Genomic DNA, 19,379 nt, shown 5'->3' with positions numbered 1-19,379 from the left:
TGCCAACTTTTAAAATGTGCTCATCTGGAAAAGTCTCATTAATTTCTTCACAGGAAGAATCCTCTACACTCAACCGAGACAAATGGTCCGCGACCACATTCTCACTCCCTTTCTTATCTCGAATCTCCAAATCAAACTCTTGTAATAGGAGTACCCATCGTATCAACCGCGGCTTAGCATCCTTTTTCTCCATGAGGTACCTGACAGCACTGTGGTCAGAATAGATAATAACTTTGCTACCCCATATGTAAGCCCGGAATTTATCTAATGCATAAACTACCGCAAGTAGCTCTTTCTCAGTTGTCGTATAGTTAAGTTGTGCATCTGAGAGAGTCTTACTTGCGTAGTAAATGGCAACCGGCTTTTTGTCTACCCGTTGACCCAACACGGCCCCAACCGCATAGTCGCTTGCATCACACATAATTTCAAATGGTAATGACCAATTTGGTGATTGCAAGATTGGGGCTTCAACCAATTTCTGTTTCAACACATTAAAGGCATTTTCACACTGTTTGTCAAAATTAAAGTCTCGGTCTTTTAACAAAAGATTACATAGGGGTTTTGTAATATCACTAAACCCTTTTATAAACCTCCTATAAAAACCCGCATGACCTAAAAATGACCTAATACCTTTAACGGTCGTGGGATACGGTAAAGTAGATATGACTTGTACCTTAGCACGATCAACCTCTATCCCACGACTTGACACCACGTGCCCCAACACAATTCCCTCTTGAACCATAAAATGGCTCTTTTCCCAACTTAGGACCAAACTAGTTTCAACACATCTTTTTAACACTTTGTCTAGTTGGTCCAAACAAGTCTCAAATGATGATCCAAAAATTGAGAAATCATCCATGAAGATTTCTAAAGACTCTCCCACCATATCGGAGAAGATACTCATCATGCACCTTTGAAAGGTGGCGGGAGCATTACATAATCCAAACGGCATCCGCCTAAATGCGAAGGTACCGTAAGGACATGTAAAGGTAGTCTTTGCTTGATCTTCCGGATGGATGGCAATTTGGTTATAACCTGAATAACCATCTAGGAAGCAATAAAATTTTTGCCCCGATAATTTCTCAACAATTTGATCAATAAACGGTAAAGGAAAATGATCTTTAGAAGTTGCGTTATTCAACTTCCTATAATCAATACAAATTCGCCACCCGGTTACCGGCCGGGTAGCTACCTCTTCACCTGCGTCATTTTTGACGACTTGTATGCCGGCTTTCTTGGGAACCGTTTGTGTTGGGCTTACCCATTGACTATCCGAGATCGGGTAAATGATACCCGCATCAAGCCACTTCAACACCTCTTTCTTCACGACCTCCCTCATGTTTGGATTTAACCGTCTTTGCGCATCTCTAACGGGAGTCACATTCTCCTCCGTGATGATTTTGTGCATCACCACCGAGGGGCTAATACCTTTCAAATCCGCGATGGTCCATCCAATCGCCGCCCGATTGGTGACCAACACCTCCATCAACTTTTTCTCTTGTTCTCCGGTTAAGTTGGATGCAATGATAACCGGGAGAGTATTGCCCTCTCCAACATAAGCATATTTGAGATGCTTTGGCAATGCTTTCAACTCAACTTCCGGAGGCTCCACTAAAGACGGCTTCAATTTAGTATCAATGCTCTCCGGTAAGCTCTCGACTTGGTGCGTCCATGTCGGTTTTCCTTCTCTAACCGCAAGCACCTCTAAACTCCTCACTTCCTCGTCCATGCTTCGTTCCACCTCCACCTGTGACCTGTCAAACACATAACAATCCTCCATTGTGTTTTCCCCATAAACGACTGTGTCGCAAAGAGGTATACACGTGTCAACAATGTCTGCCATAAAGCATTCATCATCAACTGAAGGGCTCATAAGTCCGGAAAAAACATGCAACCTCAACCTCCGGTTTCCAAATGTCATGTCAACCGTCCCCGTTCTGCAATCAATTTGAGCATTTGCAGTTGCTAAGAACGGTCGACCCAAAATCACCGTAGGTTGCTTGGTTGGGTCCTTGGCCACATAATCAAGTACAAGAAAGTCCACCGGATAGTAAAAATCCTCGATTTTCACTATCACATCCGAAACAACTCCACGGGGTAGTTTAGGTGTCAAATCGGCTAACACCACGGTGGTGTTTGACGATTGAAGTGGACCAAACTCATATTGGTCATATAAACTACCCGGTAGGATGCTTACACTAGCACCAAGATCTAGAAGTGCCCGGTTGATTTTAAAATCGCCCACTTGAATTGAAATGATAGGCGCACCCGGATCTTGGAGCTTAGGTGGAAGTGTACCCGAAAGGATCGAACTCACATTTTCGGTTAAATCTAATTTCTTTGGAAATTTGTGAGTGCGTTTTTGGGTACACAAATCTTTCAAGTACTTAGCATAAGACGGTACTTGTTTAATTGCATCCAAAAGAGGTAAATTGATTTTTACTTGTTTGAAAATTTCCAACAACTCTTCTTGTTGTGGACCTCTTTTGTTTACAACCTTTTTTGTTGGTCCCTTCAATGCTTCGAGATAAGGGGCGGTATTAACCTCCACACCCTTTTCCTTAGCCTTGGGGACGGGGATGGCCACAACGGGGGTAACATTATTTTTTTTCAAATCGTTTTTGTTTTGACCCGTTTGGCCATCCTCAAGCTCATCATCACTAGCATCTTCCACCACTATCAACAACTCTACCACTACGTAAAGTAACTTTATTAATTGGTACCTCACGTGTGTTCCTTGAATTCGACCCTTGATGCTTAGGGTTTACGGTGGTGTCACTCGGAAGCTTTCCCGTGCCTCCCTTGATTTGGGCTACTTCTTCCGCTAGTTGGCCCACTTGCTTTGCTAATGCCTCATGTGCTTTGTCTCGAATCTCATTCTCCTTCTTAGATTCTTGCATCATCGAGAGCATCACATCCATCTTTGTATTCAAGTCATTGCCACCGGTTTGGTTGTTTGACCCACCTCCGTTACCGCCTTGGTTATTGTAATTCTTTTGGTATCCACCTTGGTACCCTTGATTGTAATTTCGTTGGTAGCCTCCTTGGTTACCACCTTGGCGGTTTTGGTATGATGACCCGCTTCCCCCTTGATTACCCGCTTGGAAATTCGGGTTCATTTGATTTGAAGCATTACCATACCGAAAGTTGGGGTGATTTCTCAAACCCGGATGGTAAGTATTGGAGTTCATGTCATATTGCTTCCTATCTCCATACACTTGATTGACTTCTTCGGGGTAACCACTCGAACCCATTGAACATTGCTCGGTCGCATGTCCAATATCACCACATTCCTCACATACTTCGAATTGGACCGCGTTCACCTCTTTCTTCTTTTTCAATTGAGCTATCTCCCGTTCTAAGGAGGAAATCCGATCCTTGGAATCAAGATCAGGAAGTGATCGGGAAACCGGATGCCTTTTTGCTCTATCGGCCGATTCTTTTTGCTTGGACCGTTTGCTCATCCTCTCCAAAAATTCCCAATCGTCATCCTCATGGTTGCTCAAAAGTGTGCCATTGCTTGTCGTCTCAAGCCGATTCCACGTCGCATCATCTAAGCCCCGTACGAAACATTTCACCAATTCCCATTTTTCTATTTGGTGATGTGGGCATCTCCTCATTAGTTCTTTGAATCGGGTGAAGGCTTCATGTAAAGGCTCACTTGAAAGTTGACTAAATGACCGAATTTCATCTCTAGCATCATCGGTCTTGGCCATGGAATAGTACTCGTCCAAAAATGCTTGTTGCATCTGTTCCCAAGTTCGAATACTATTAGGTGGAAGTGTAAAGAACCACTGCTTTGCCTTATCCTTCAATGAGAATTGAAAAAGGCGAAGCTTCACTTCCTCCAATGCGAAGTTGTGTCCTCCAATAGTATCACAAATGGATGAGAACTCCGTTAAGTGGTTGTACGGCTCATCATTAGACCTTCCGTTGAAATGAGGAAGGATGTTGATGTAATGTGGTTTACAATCAAACATCCTCCTTTCACATACTATTGGAGAATTGTTTTCGGTCACTATCGGTCGGAAACGGTCATTGACTCCCCGTGGAGGTTGTGGACGACGTTGTGGCCCGTTGACTTCTTGATCGACTTGTCTCCGATTATCCCGTCTTTCATCCCTTCGCTCCTCTCTTCGATTATCTCTCGGGTTACCACCTCCCACAAAACGAGGAATCCGGTTAGGGTTTACATTGTTGTTGTTATTGTTGTTGTTGTAAAACCCTTCATTCCGGTTTCGTCGGTTGTTGTTTTGTGGTTGACGGTTGTTCCCATAACCCTCATTTCTTCCACCTCCATAACCATATTCATCTTCCCCAACGTAATTAGCGTTTTGAGACCCAAACTCCTCATCATCATACCTTCGAGCATTATATACGTTTCCCCTATTCAAGTAACCCCAATCTTCATCATCATTGGCTCGATCATCATAATAACCCCCATCGTCCGAATTTTCCGTATGAATACTCACGTGCTCCGGCGATTGATAACCGGGAACACTATACAGTTCGTCATCGGGAATTGCATTCCTTAAATCGTCAATGTTAAAGAATGGGTCTTCGTTCACGGGATTGCCGTGATCACGGTTACCTCTTCGATCGGAGTTGACATTCCGATCATCAAGGTTAATAGGCAACGATGCTTGTCGGTGAATAGGTTGTTGCTGAGGTGTTCGTTGGGTGTTGTTGGTGTTTTGGTTTCGGAAAGGTGGAGTGGGTGGTCTTGCATTGGTGTTACCACCCGGTAGCTCTTGAGCGGGGAAAAAGGTTCCTCGGGTTTGGAATTGATTTGGGTGGAGGTTTTGGTTTGGGTTAAATTCTTGGTTGGAATTGTGGTTCGCCATTGAATCGGTTTCAATGGTCGGTGTGAGTGGTGGTGTTCGGTTGGTTTGATTAGAAGCAAGAGTTGCTTCTAACCGGCTTGCTAAGTTTCTTCTTGCGAGTCTTTCAATTTCCGGTTCGTAGACTAGAGGTGAAGTCCTCCCGGAATTTCGTGTACGCATGCACTACCTGTAACCTGCACAAGTAACACACCCCGCGTAACAAGGAAAAAGACAATACAAAAAGAAAGCAAAACAAATTAAACAGTTAATCACACAACTTCAAACAATATCCAAACACAAAGCGCACGCACTCCCCGGCAACGGCGCCAAAATTTGATCGGAGTGTCGCGCTCCGGTCAAAGATAATATTTATATACCCTAATTACCCTTAACAAATAGCTAGTGGTAGCAAGGGGTCGAACCACGAAGAGTATGTGGTTTGTGTGCGGATTTGATTGAATTATGAATAGTTGTCACTTTTATGAAGCTTGCTAACTTGTTTTTGAATATTTTGGTTTGATTGAAAGATGTGAGTTGAAATTACTAAAACGATTAACTAAAATTAACTACTAATTGCAAGAAGTGGAAATGATTGTTTAAACAATAATAAGCAAACAAGGCTCACACCCGGTTTCAACAATTGCAAGACCTAGGGTTACTATGTATTTTAATTAGCTTTACTTGAAATAGTTCGTTAACGGGTCGCAATCACAAAGCTTAGGTGTCAATCGCTATCAACGTTGTAAACAACGGACCATGATACACTTCGTTACTTTGGACTAACAAATCCTACCAAAAGACAAAGCATAAATACGTGCATTCATTTCACAAAGTCAAATTTAATCATTCACTCGACAATTTGCAAATTCAATACCAACGTAGGACAATTGTCTAAGATTCAAACGCAATTCAAGTTGTCACAAAACAATCAACAAAACATAGTAAACCCTAAATCTTACAAAAGTCTACACCGGGGTGAAACCTCCAAGAAATTAGCCGCTCATGGTGTAAACGGTACAATCAACGGATGCACAAGACTTCAATTGGATCATCTTGGAGCTTGAGGATGGATGATAGAATGATTAGGGTTTGGAAACGGTTGGTGGTGATGGATGGATTGAAGGTGGTAGAATGGTTGTGATGATGATGAACTAGGGTTTGGAATCAAGAAGATGATGGTGCCTTTGTTCTTGATTCCGGATGTAGAAGTGATGAATGATGGATTGGTGATGAGATGATCCTCGAATAATGGCTCCAAGTTGTCTTTTCAAACTCAAAACTAGGTGTAACTCCCGAATTGAATGAGCTTGGACCCATCAAAATCGAACTAAACCCCAAATTGATCAAATTCCCGTTTTCTGTTTTTGGCAGGCCGTCGCCGACGGCCATCAACCCGTCGGCGACGGGTCTTGGATTTTCACTTTTTGTCCGACGGCTAAAGCACCTGGTTACGGGCATCACTAGCCTACGGGCATTTTAAGGGGGCGTCGCCGACGGCCTGGTACCCGTCGGCGACGGGTTCTCAAAACCTGATTTTCAGTTTTCGCTTGTTTCGCTCCCGTTTGATCCGTAATGCGTTCCGATGTTCCGTTTTTCAATCCGATGACCCGTAAAGCTCCCGAAAAGCTCCTTAAACTTCATCAAACCTGCAAAACACATTCTTGATTAAAAGTAGGCTATTCGAAACTAAAACTCACGTAAAAACGTTAAGTTAAACAATTACAAGCACCGGTTTTCACCCACGTATCATCCATGCATTTGCGTAATTCTTTGACGGCGTCCAGGTGCATGCCGGGCCAGTAATACCCGGCATTCATGATTTTTGCCACGACCGTGCGTGGTCCAGCATGTATGCCACATATGCCCTCATGTATCTCTCGGATGAGGTATGTGGCATCTTGTGGATTAACGCATCGGAGGAGCGGTCCGAGGTATGACTTTCGGTATAAGATACCGTCTCCCATTTGATAGTGGCACGCTTTGTATTGCAACTTACGTGCCTCTGTTTTGCTCTCGGGAGTCACACCTGACTGAAGGTATGCGATAATTGGTGTCATCCACGACGTTGTTCCGTATTGGATGACACTGACCTGGCGTAGAGGAACCGAAGGATTTTGCAAAATCTCGATACGTACCTCCTTTGCCAGGTGTTGGAAGCTGGTGGATGCAAGCTTTGATAGTGCATCCGCGGATTTGTTTTCGCTTCGATTAATGTGTCGAATATTGAATGAAGCGAATTTGGATTTTAGCTGCAGGGCTTGCTCGAGGTAGAGGATCATGATATCCCCTTTGGCGGCATAGTCGCCGCGTACCTGGCCCGCAACTAACAAGGAATCGACGTGCGCTTCCAGATGTTGCACGCCGATTTTGACTGCTAAACGTAGCCCGGCTAATAGTGCTTCATATTCTGCCTCGTTGTTTGTGCTTTTAAAATCGAGGCGGATGGCATATGTAAGCTCTTGGCCGTCAGGGCTGACGAGTCGCAGACCTGCGCCCGCGCCTTCCTCGTTGGATGCACCATCGGTAAATAGTGCCCATACTTCTGAGGAGGGCGGTGGGGGCGCAGGATTTTGGGATTCTTCGCATTCTTGGATGCGATCCGCTGGTACTTCAGCGGCGAAATCAGCTAAGATTTGGCCTTTGATGGCAGGGCGCGGTTTGTAATGTATCGTATGTGCGCCCAGCTCAATTGCCCATTTTGCTAATCTCCCAGAGATGTCGGGTTTGGACAGGATCGGGCCGATCCTGTAATTGGTTAGCACTGTGATGATGTGGTTTACGAAGTAGCGTCGTAACCGTCTTGAAGCATGTACCAGTGCTAGTACCAATTTTTCCATGATTGAGTACCTCGTCTCCGGGTCGTTGAGCATTTTGCTGATATAATAGATGGGTGTTTGAACCCCCGCTCGTTCCACTATTAATACCGCGCCCACTGCGTTGTCTGCAGCGGATAGGTATAAGATGAGTGGCTCGTCTTTGCATGGTGCGGTTAGTGTTGGGAGTTGTATCAAACACTCCTTCATTTCCCGGAAGGCCTTTTCAGCCTCTGTGGTCCACTGGAACTGTTCTTTCTTTGAACAGCTTCGCAGGGTCTTGATGAAAGGGTATGACTTGGCTGCGTGGTTAGCCAAGAACCTGTTGAGTGCCGCCAGCCTTCCGGCCAGGCGTTGCATATCTTTCATCGATGCAGGCGATGGCATGCGCTCGATCGCCTGCACTTTTTCCGGGTTTACCTTGAATCCATCTTTGGTGACGATGAACCCAAGGAATTTGCCTTCTTCCATTCCAAACGAGCATTTCCCTGGATTGAGCTTCATGTTGACGCTTCGCAGAGTTTGGAATGTTCGTTCTATATCGGTGAGCATGGTATCTTCCTCCATGCTCATGACGACCAGGTCGTCCATATAGATTTCGACACTTTTGCTTATTTGACCGCGGAAAGTGTCGTTCATCAGTTTTTGGTAGGTTGAGCCCGCGTTGCGCAACCCAAACGGCATTTTTGTATAGCAGTAATTTCCGGTTGGGGTCCGGAATGCCGTTTTGTCTTCATCCTCAAGTGCCATTTGTACCTGGTGGTACCCTTTGTAGCAATCGAGGAAACACTTCCACCTAAATGGCGCGAGGTTATCGACCTTTTCGTCGATTTCTGGAAGCGCGTAACAATCCTTGGGGCAGGCCTTGTTAAGGTCCTTGTAATCGACGCACATGCGCCAGCCCCCGGATGGTTTTTCTACCATGACCGGGTTGGATAACCAAGTCTGGTACTTGACTTCCCGCAGTATACCTGCGGAGAGCAGTTCTTCGATCTGCTCTTGCATCGCCTGATTTTTAGCTGACCCAAGGTGGCGTTGGCCTTGGATCACTGGCTTGATGCCTGGTTTGGTATTCAAATAGTGCTGCGCTATTTCGCGTGGGACCCCTGTCATGTCTGCGGGAGTCCACGCGAAGATGTCTTGGTTCCTGAAGAGGAGCTGCTTCAGGTGCGCTCTGGTGGTCGAGGATAAGGCGTGACCCAATGTGACCTTCTGTTCCGGATGCTTTGGGTTGAGAACCCATTTTTCCGGTTGGCCGACGGGGTGGGCCTTGCGATCTTTGTCGGACGTGCTTCGTCCGTCATCATGACGTCCTTGCGGGCGTAGATGATTGCAACCCCCGATTCGGTTGGGAAACCAACCGCGGAGTGGGGGACGGATGTGATCATATTGAAATCTCCCTGGGATTCTCTCCCAAGGAGGACGTCATAATTGGAGGTGTGAGGTAAAACCATGAAGTTTACCTCCTCCGTCCGCGTGTGTTTACCATTGGTAAGACGCACGGGAAATGTAATTTGACCTAGGGGAAAGACTGTTTCCCCTGCGAATCCGGCCAGCGGGTAATCTACGGCTTGCAACCGATCTTTGTCCTCTTGGTCAAATTGATTGAAGCATTGCTCGTAGATTATATCGGATGTACTGCCCGGGTCGATGAACAGACGCTCGGTGCAGTAATGGGCCAGCTGGCCTGAAATGACGACGGCGCGTCTATCACGCGGTCCGCCTCGGACTTTTGGGAAGACGACTTGCTCGTCTTTCCAATCATTGTCCGGTCTTCGTGCCGCTTTGCGCGGCCTACCCTTGCCTCCGTAGATCATGTGGGTGGAAGCCACGTACATGGCTTTCTTCCCGGAGGAGGTACCTTCGTTGTGAGGGGTGATATGCTTGGTGGGCTTTTGTCCACCTGGCAAAAGGTGTTGCAGTTTCCCCTCTTTCAACGCCCGCTCAATCTCCAGCCGGAGACTGATGCAGTTGTTGGTGGTGTGGCCCGAGTCCTTGTGGTACTCACAGTATAGTGTGAGGTCCTGACTTTTCTTGGACTTCATTGGTTGGGCTGGTCGCAAGAATTGTGGGTCTGCGAGGAGGACCTCTCTTGGCGATTGGTTGATCTCGGTCCATTTGCGGTCCCGAGATTCTTTTCTTGGTGCCCGAGTGTCTCGGGCAGGGTTGTAGCATTGTGGGTCAAACGTGTTGGGTTGCGGGAAATACGGTTTAGTAATATCCCGATTTCCTGCATCCCGGTTTCGTTTGTTGTTACGTTTGGACCCTTGGTGGGATGTTTCGGCTTGGGGCTTTGCCTTTTTGACGTGCGGTTCGAGCGACCGCTGTGTCTGGGCATATGTCTTGACTGCGGTCATGACATCCTCCCATTTTTTAGGCAAACCCTCCTTGCCAGAGATGGTCATGATCATCTCTCTGTCTTTGACGGCCCGAATAAAATGGTTTCGCGCCATTTGGTCCGCCACGTCGCCTATCTCTAGGCATTCTTTATTGTAACGGATGACGAATGCCTCGAGCGATTCGTCATCCCTTCGCCAGATGTTCATGACGTCCAACGAATCGCGTTCGTGGCGTCGCTGCTGGCTGAAATGGGCGAGGAACTTGGCGCGCAAGTCCTCGAAAGAATCCAGTGATCCCACTGGCAAAGAATCAAACCATGCCCTCGCCAGACCGATAAGGGTCTGGGGGAAAAAATTGCACCAGGTGGGTTCGTCCCACCTGCCATTGACGCCTGCGCCTGTGAAGATGTTCATGTGGTCGTCCGGGTCGGTCGAGCCACTGTATTTCCCAATGTTGACTGGGAATTTTGTCGTGGTGATATCGGCGTTGGCGATGTGCGGGACGAATTTTGAATTTTCGGCCGCGGCCCTTGGCCTGTATGGTTCGTGCACAGGGCGCTTTGCCGCCCTGAGGTATGTAGTGCGGGGGTGACTGGGAGGAACATAGTTGCGTCCCCCCAGTCTGCTGCTGGTGTCGTGAGACTCCCCGCGGTAGGTTTGATCGTCAGGGTCGGTATGACCGTACCCTTCCGTGTAAGGTTGCGGGCCCAGTCGGCTCTGGATGCCTGGGCCGCGCCTGGAGGCTGACCGCCTCCTATCTTCGCCATAGGGGCCCAGGCGGGTATGCACTGGCCCTCTGGAGCGGGACTCATATGAGGAAGTATCCTCGTTGAGTGTATCGACCGAACAGTAAGATGATCCACGGTCGTCATGTCGGCTTCTGGAAGCCGGACGTGAGTGTAACCTGCCATCGTATTGGAGTATACGGTTGGCAGGTGTGTGTTGTATTGGAGTAGGCCCAGCTTGTACGTTTGCTTCCGTACAAGCGCGGTTGTAAGCCGCTATCAGCAGGTCAGTCTGCTGTTGGTACCAGGAGTGTAAGTCCACGCCTGGTGGGAGCACAGTTGGGGCCTGTGATAAATCGTGTCCGAACGCAAAGGATGGGATCCTTTGGGTGGACGTGCCAATGTGTCCGGGTTGGGGGGTCGAAGGGTGGACCCCTGTTGGGACCGGGGGATTTGGATTATCCGCATTGGTGTTTTGGTTATCAGTCATGATCTTGAGAGGGAGAGGGATGGATTAAAAAGTGCTAAGAGTAGCGGTGGGCGCCAATGATGAAACAATGGTTAACCGGGCAGGGTTAACACACTGGTCTCGTCAAGAAGGGTTAATCCCTTCCTCTCGGAGATCGCTGGCTGGGTCACCGGTGGATGATCTCCTGCACAAGGAAACAAGCCGTGACTCGTAACAAGGAGGATGGGGTGGGGGGTGCTCCTTGTTACCACTCTCCGGCGTGAGAATCAGTAGTTTGCTTGGGAAGCAAAGTAAGATAGTAGTAGTAGTGAGAGAGTTGTGAAGAGAGATATACCTCAAACCTGGTTTGGGGTCGGTATTTATAGCCGAGGAGTGAAGGAGGAGATTGATGGATGGGCTGACGACGAGCTGCACCGTTGCAGGTGTGTCAGTCTCGCCGGCCGTGGGGGTTACGCCACGTCAGCCCATTGCTTTAATAGCTCTGACAGGGGACTGTCGCCGGCGCCACTTGCCTCGTGGTGTCAGCCACTTGCATGGCGTGTCAGTCCACTTGTTGGATATGCGGGATGCGGTGCGAGCCGCATCGCTGCATGCGGTAACGTCTGAAGTTACCGCGTCTCCTACTTGTGATCAAGAAATACGCGAGATGCGGTGTTGGCCGCGTCATCGCATGTGGAGACTATTTGCTCGCTTCCCTTGTCGTGACGAAAATGGCCATATGATGCGGTGCCAGCCGCATCGATATGTTCATCTTCTTTCGTACTTAGGTCAAGCTATTCATCTTCGGACCGAATGGGTTCGAAGGATGTGACCGCGTGGGTGCGGTTTGCTTACTGGTAGGGGTTTGTTTGATGCGGGTAATGGTCGTTTTGGGACCATACCCCTTCATTCGCCAACACCGATTTTCAAAACCCCTCACCCGTTTGATTGTTACCTATATTCGACAAAAATATATATTACAAAAAAATAAAAAATTAATACTAAAAAGTATATACTAAAAAAATTACAAGTTAATTTTACCTACCTTTAATGGGGTGTGTAGATGAGCCTATATAAGCCTTCGCTAAGGCTTCCTCATCGAGTTGCGTCCATTGTTTCGGCTTCGGTTTGGAAGGTTGGCTTTGGTCAACCGCAACTTGCTTTCCTTTTTTTCGTTTGGTTGTTTGCGGCTGGGTATTGGGAACGACTTCAACGACATCTTCATCGGGAACTATTGGTTGAGAAGTTCGAATGGGTTGCGATGGTTCGGAAGGTTGAACGGTTTGCATGTTAAAAGGGTTACACATCATCAAGTTTTGTAAGGCATGAGTTTGTTGCGTAGTCAAAAAACGTTCGGAGAATTTTGGAAACCCGCAAAAGAGGTGGTGGAAAATTGACCGAAAGGGTTCAGTTCCATTGTGGGATAGTACCCCGGCACCGAAAAGACATTCGGGTTTGGATTCGGGTTGTTTGGGTTGAATGGATCCATTGTAGAAGAATGTTTTATAAAAAGGGAAGAAGGTTTAAAAAAAATTGAGAGAGAGATGGGGTTGTAGCGGGTGAAAAGTGGTGTAAAAGTGTTGAATTTATATAAAATTTGGTTGGATTTTGGGATAAATTTGAATTATGGCCGTTATTTATTAAATATGGAAATTATTTTTTTTTAAACAGTCAAATGTGTGGGAAATGGACATCTTTTTGTCCTTTTGTGGAACGTCCCCAATGTCCCCAAAGCGATGGATACGACGAAGCCGGGGGGTGGCGGGATGGTGTTTGGAACGGCGTCGATCCAGAACGGGTGAGGGACGATCCCCATACCGTGTAGTCTTATGCGGCAAAATTACTACAAAAAGTCCAATTGTGCGCGTTTCACTAATTGTACGCGTTACATTGACTTTTTATAGTAAAACGAAAGCATTTACTTTCTTATATTTGATTTGAATGTGCATGCATTCCAGCCCAAAAAAACATTTAATCAGGACAAAAAGTCTTGGAAACTTGCATTCAAACTTTCTTGTTGCGGACACTAATTCACCCGTCAAACGCCTCATTCCTTCGACGTCATATGAGCGTGACATCCCATAACCGATATACCTTTGACACTAACGTACTTTTCCTAACCGGTTGGTTGAGTTCTCACAATAATTTTCCTCGTTTCATTAAATAATCAAGGTATCTTATTAACACCCTAAACATTCTCGTGTAAACATTACAACTATTCATATAAATGTTCCACAACTTTTGTGTATCCGGTCCTAGTGTCGGGTAATAGCATACAATTAGCCTTATATTGTGCATAGTTTGTTAGGCATTTATTTTGTAAATGTTATCTCCAAAAATAGGAGATTTCTGTATTGCTATATATTGTTATCAATTGAATGAGAATAGACACTTCGAATTATTCTATTCTACATGGTATCATTACCTATCGATCCTCTCCTCTTCTAACCCTAGTGTCGCCACCTCTGCAGCCCCTCATTCAGCAAGGCCCTGCTCCTCATTCAACAAGACCCTGCTCCTCATTCAACAAGACCCTGCTCCTCATTCAACAAGCCCTGCTCCTCATACAACAAGGACCTGCTCCCTTGTTAACAAGGCCCTGCTCAATTCTTCTTACCTATCTCTCTCTCCCCTCTCAATGGCTGCCCCAATACACCCTGCCATGACTATTTCCAACATCAAAAACTTTATACCCATTACCCTGGAAGTCGAGACTGACCACTATTCCACTTGGTCAGAACTATTCCAAAACTGCTGCAAAGCATATCAAGTTTTTGACCACCTTCAACCTCGTCCCACCGCTGCCACCTCCTCCACAACTGCTGATAAGGCTGCTGACCAGACTGCCGACAAGGCAGCCAAGGCTGCTGCAGAAGCCTTATGGTCCAGATTGGATACCATCATCAAACAATGGATTTACGGCACTATTTCAACGGACCTGCTCCACACCATTCTGTCCCCCGGGCAGACCGCTCATTAGGCATGGACCACCCTTGAAAATCTCTTCAAAGACAACAAGAACTCTCGGGCTGTTTATTTGCAACAGGAATTCACCAACGTTTGGTTAGACAACTATCTGAACATGGCAGCCTACTGCAGGGAAGTCAAGCTTCTGTCTGACCAACTCAACAGTGTCGGGTGCCCTTGTTGACAACCAACGTCTCGTTCTTCAGCTACTTACAGGTCTCAGCGAGCAGTATGATGGCATCTCCACCATTCTTCAAAACCGTGACCCACTACCAGATTTTAACGAAGCTCGCTCTCGTCTATGGAAGAGAAGAAAAAATCTCACCAAGCTGCCGCCAATGCCACCGTGTCCGCCACTGCCTTGGCGACTTCCACTCAGCCATCATCTAACTCGGCTCCTCCGACCCACACCAACCTTGCTCGATCTTCAGGCCGCCCCAACTCAGGCCCTACCAACAGCCGCAACCGCAGCCGAGGCAGGGGTCGTAACACCTCGGGACGTGGAAACCGAGGTCAGCCCTCCTCCCAATCGTTCTCACCGACATCTTTGACTCAGAACCCTTGGGCTGCTCAGCTTGCTGCGGCTGCCTCCGGCTTTCCGTGGCACCCGTTCACGGCTCAACCACCCTGCCCATTCCCTTCCACCCCACGTCCCAATGCTGCACCCGGAGCAGGCATACTTGGACCTCCTCCATCTCAGGCGTACTCAGCAGGCTATACACCCACTGACATTGCTCAGGCACTTTACACCCTTTCTCTGAACCATCCTGACAATTCCATTATGGATACTGGTGCAACCGGCCACATCGGTACCCAACAAGGTATGACTTCCCCGTCTATTTTTAATACTTGCACTAATAAAAACATTATCGTCGGCAACGGCATGACCATACCAGCTCATGGACAGGGCAACATCACTTTACCTCCTCCTTTTCCTCCTTTAAAACTTAATGATTACCTATTTGCCCCAAACCTAATTAAAAACCTCATTTCTGTCCGCCGCCTTACAACCGACAATCTTATTTCTATAGAATTTGACCCTTTCGGTTTTGTTTTAAAGGATCACAAGACTCGGGAACCTATCCTACGATGCAATAGCACGCGGGATCTATATCCGCTCACCTCACCTGTTTTCTACAACTCTCGTTCTTTTTCAACTTTTGCAGCCATCACTCAAGAACGCTGGCATCAACGTCTTGGGCATCTTAGCATCAATTTATTACAGTCTTTAAAAACATCTTGTATTGATTTTAAAAAAAATTACCGATTCCCATTGTCAATCTTATGTGTTTGGTAAAACAGTTAAATTACCTTTTCGTGAGTCATTAAACCATACATTGTTACCCTTTGATATTATTCACAGTGACATATGGACCTCACCGGTCCTTAGTACCAGTGGACACAAATATTACATACTATTTCTTGACGATCACACCAATTTCTTATGGACCTTTCCTCTTAGTCACAAATCCCAAGCCTTCTCCTGTTTCACCACCCTCTATACACTTATTAAAACTCAATTTGAACGTCAAGTCAAACAATTTCAATGCGATAACGATCGTGAATATGCAAACAACAACTTTTATAATTTTTGCAAACAAAATGGCATGACGTTTCGTTTCTCTTGCCCCCACACCTCCTTTCAAAACGGGAAAGCAGAACGTAAAATTCGCACCATCAATAACATGGTACGCACTCTCCTTTCCCAAGCCTCCCTACCGACCAATTTTTGGCACTACGCTCTTGAAACCGCTACTTACCTCTTAAACATTCTTCCTAATAAAACCCTCAAATTTCTCTCACCTACCACTCTACTCTACAATTGCAACCCCGAGTATGCACACCTACACGTCTTCGGGTGTCTATGCTACCCACTTATCCCTTCTACTACAATACATAAACTAGCCAACCGCTCTAAACCTTGCGTCTTTCTAGGCTACCCACCCGATCACCGCGGGTACAGGTGTCTTGACCTCACCAATCACAAAATCTTCGTCTCCCCTCATGTCCATTTCGAAGAATCCATCTTCCCCTATAGCATTCGCATTCCCACTACCCCAACTTCTTATGATTTTCTAAACACTTCTCTCCACCCGATCTTCTGGAACCATATATCTCAGTCGAACCCCATCACTGACCCGCCTCCTACCTCCCCTACTTATAACAACACTGACCCACTCAACACTAGCCCACCTCCGTCCCCCACGGGTCCGTCCTCACCAGCCCGAAACACCCTTCCACCCTCCTCTACTCGGCCCATACTCACCTACTCACGCCGCCCACCCCCTACGGCCCAACACCCACCCCCTACGGCCGAACAACCGGCTCCTAACCAGCCCACTACTGAACCGTCCACGACCCATTCTCAACCTGAGCCCAACCCTCATCCTGTCTCACAACAAACCCCGTACCATCCGCACTCGTTCTATGGACGGTATTACTAAACCTAGACAACTATTCGACCTTCACACTTCCACCCTTGTCCCACTCCCCAAGACACCTAACGCTGCCCTGTCCTCGCCTGAATGGTACAATGCTATGTATGACGAGTTTAGTGCTCTTATTAAAAACAAGACCTGGGAACTAGTACCCCGGCATCCCGACATGAATATCATTCGGAGCATGTGGTTGTTTAAATATAAGTTTAAGTCTGATGGCAGTCTAGAATGGTACAAGGCTCTTTTGGTGTGTGATGGTCGTAAACAGCAGGTTGGTATTGATTGTGGTGAGACCCTTCAGTCCAGTTGTTAAACCGGCTACTATACACACCGTTCTCTCCTTGGCTCTTTCAAACTCATGGCCAATTCATCAGTTGGACGTGACAAATGCCTTTCTTCACGGCAACCTGGATGAAACCGTTTATATGTATCAGCCCATGGGTTTTTGTCATCGGGACTACCCGGACCACGTTTGCCTGTTGAAGAAGTCTCTCTACGGCTTAAAGCAGGCACCTCGGGCGTGGTATCAACGTTTCACTGATTTTGTTCTTTTGCAGGGATTCTCTCAAAGCAAGTCGGATAACTCCTTATTTATTTATCACAAGAATAATCAAGTTGCATATCTACTCATTTACGTGGATGATATAATTCTCACCACCTCTTCCGATGCTTTACGTCAGCAACTTATACGTCTTCTTGCTGGAGAGTTTGCCACGAAAGACCTTGGACCACTTTCATATTTTCTGGGCATTGCGGTTACTCGCACGGGAAATAACATGATTTTGTCTCAACATTCCTATGCGACGGATATCATTCACCGAGCTGGCATGGAGTCGTGTAAACCGGTAGCTACTCCAGTTGACACTCAGTCCAAGCTTGGTAGTAATTCAGGGCCCCTCTTTGAAGATCCTACTTTGTATCGCAGTTTGGCAGGGGCTCTACAATACCTCAACTCCACTCGTCCAGACATCACCTACTCTGTTCAGCAGGTATGCATGCATATGCACTCTCCATCCGTTGAGCATTGGAATGCTCTAAAGCGCATCATACGGTATCTTCAGGGCACTTCCAACTTTGGCCTGCATCTCGGGCCGGCTTCTTCTGTTTCTCTTGTTGCTTATACTGACGCAGACTGGGCCGGGTGTCCAGATACTCGACGCTCCACATCAGGATATTGCGTTTACTTGGGTGATAATTTGATTTCTTGGTCCTCTAAGCGTCAGTCCACTATCTCCAGATCCAGTGCTGAGGCTGAATATCATGGTGTTGCCAATGTGGTCGCCGAAATATGTTGACTTCGCAATCTTCTTCTCGTGCTTCACTGCCCTCTCTCGCACGCCACACTTGTCTATTGTGACAACATTAGTGCCATTTGTCTCTCTGGGAATCCGGTTCAGCACCAACGAACGAAACACATTGAGCTTGACATCTTATTCGTTCGTGAACAGGTCCAACGAGGGCAAGTTCATGTTCTTCATGTCCCCACTCATCATCAGATAGCCGATATCTCACCAAAGGCCTTCCCAGAGTTCTATTTGATGACTTTCGTTCCAGTCTCAGCATACGTCCTCCTCCCGCTTCGACTGCAGGGGTGTAATAGCATACGATTAGCCTTATATTGTGCACAGTTTATTAGGCATTTATTTTGTAAATATAGCCATTATCCACTTTAAAACCCACTTGAATTCAAGCCTACAAATTCACATTACTATCTCATAGTTTAAACAAAATCCTACTGTTAAGATTAAAGGCTAATCATTTTGATACATAGCATCAAATTAAGGGCTTTGGGTATGGGGCCAAGTCACAATCAACCATGTTACTCCCATTTAAAAAAAAAGGTTATTAGATTTTATCACCCTTAACTATTAGCTATTGGCCGCTACCACCCCCAACTATCACTTTGACGCCTTTCACCCTCAACTTAACACTTAGTGTGTCCTGTCACCACGTCGTTAACTGATCACTAACTTTTGATCCTGTTACTACACTTTTTGGGGTGTCATATGAGGGATCTTGGGAAGGTTTTAGAGATCTTAGGACACCCCCAAAAGTATATTATCAGGATCAAAAGTTAGTGATCTGGTGACAGAACACACTAAGTGTTAAGTTGGAGGTGACGGGAGTCAAAGTGATAGTTGGGGTGGCAGCGGCCAATGACCAATAGTTAAGTGTGATAAAATCCAATAACCCTTAAAAAATAGATTAAAAATTAATTGTGTTTTAGTTACCCACTACACACCTGTGAAGGTTTAGTTGGTTAAAACCTCACCGCTTATGTGACAGTGACATGACCGAAACTTTTTCATTAACTAAATCACTACATATAGTCTCATAAATTAATGAATAGACGCACATAAGACTTGCAACAACATCAAAAACGATCTTGCAAAAAGATCAAGATTGAGACATTGTAGATTCAACCTCAAAAGTAAAAAGGGTATACCTTTTAAGAATGTAAAATAAAACAAAAATCAATATATACACTAAAGAATCCATCCCATAGTAAAAGAAAAAAAGATGGAATCGAAAAGGTAAATGACATAAATAGTTCATATATATGTAGAAGGTTTTTATATAAATGCCAAACCTGTACATACAATTAATATTTTCAAGTAAGGTTCAAATTCATATGATCTCCAGGACCAAGAAATTAGATAGTTTAGCATTTAAGCATATACATACAGGAGTAGGATCAAATACAAACCACATTTTGCATATAAACTGTAAGAATCTTTTAAAAAGTATCACGTGGCATCCAACCAATTATAGAGAAATGATAAAATAATATCCTAAATAATATCAATTGTATTGAATTCCCTATAA

At 46.0% G+C, this 19,379-nt stretch overlaps 1 protein-coding gene across 1 annotated transcript; it reads left to right on the top strand.

Moving 5' to 3' along the window:
* Nucleotides 1–16,542: 16,542 nt before the first annotated feature.
* Nucleotides 16,543–17,848, top strand: LOC110919737 (uncharacterized mitochondrial protein AtMg00810-like). The gene is made up of 2 exons (XM_022163995.1): nucleotides 16,543–16,824; nucleotides 17,111–17,848. Exons 1-2 carry the CDS (start codon nucleotides 16,543–16,545, stop codon nucleotides 17,846–17,848), a joined length of 1,020 nt encoding a protein of 339 aa, XP_022019687.1.
* Nucleotides 17,849–19,379: the final 1,531 nt, after the last annotated feature.

Source organism: Helianthus annuus, chromosome 16 (genome assembly GCF_002127325.2).
Source record: "Helianthus annuus cultivar XRQ/B chromosome 16, HanXRQr2.0-SUNRISE, whole genome shotgun sequence".
NCBI classification, from domain to species: Eukaryota; Viridiplantae; Streptophyta; class Magnoliopsida; order Asterales; family Asteraceae; genus Helianthus; species Helianthus annuus.
This window is presented reverse-complemented; position numbering and strand designations above follow the sequence as displayed.

Excerpts from the sequence above, each read along its gene's own strand:
- LOC110919737 (XM_022163995.1), top strand. The coding sequence starts at position 16,543 with ATGGACGGTATTACTAAACCTAGACAACTATTCGACCTTCACACTTCC. Across the intron at positions 16,825-17,110 it reads GTGATGGTCGTAAACAGCAG|GGATTCTCTCAAAGCAAGTC; the intron begins GTTGGTATTGAT and ends GTTCTTTTGCAG.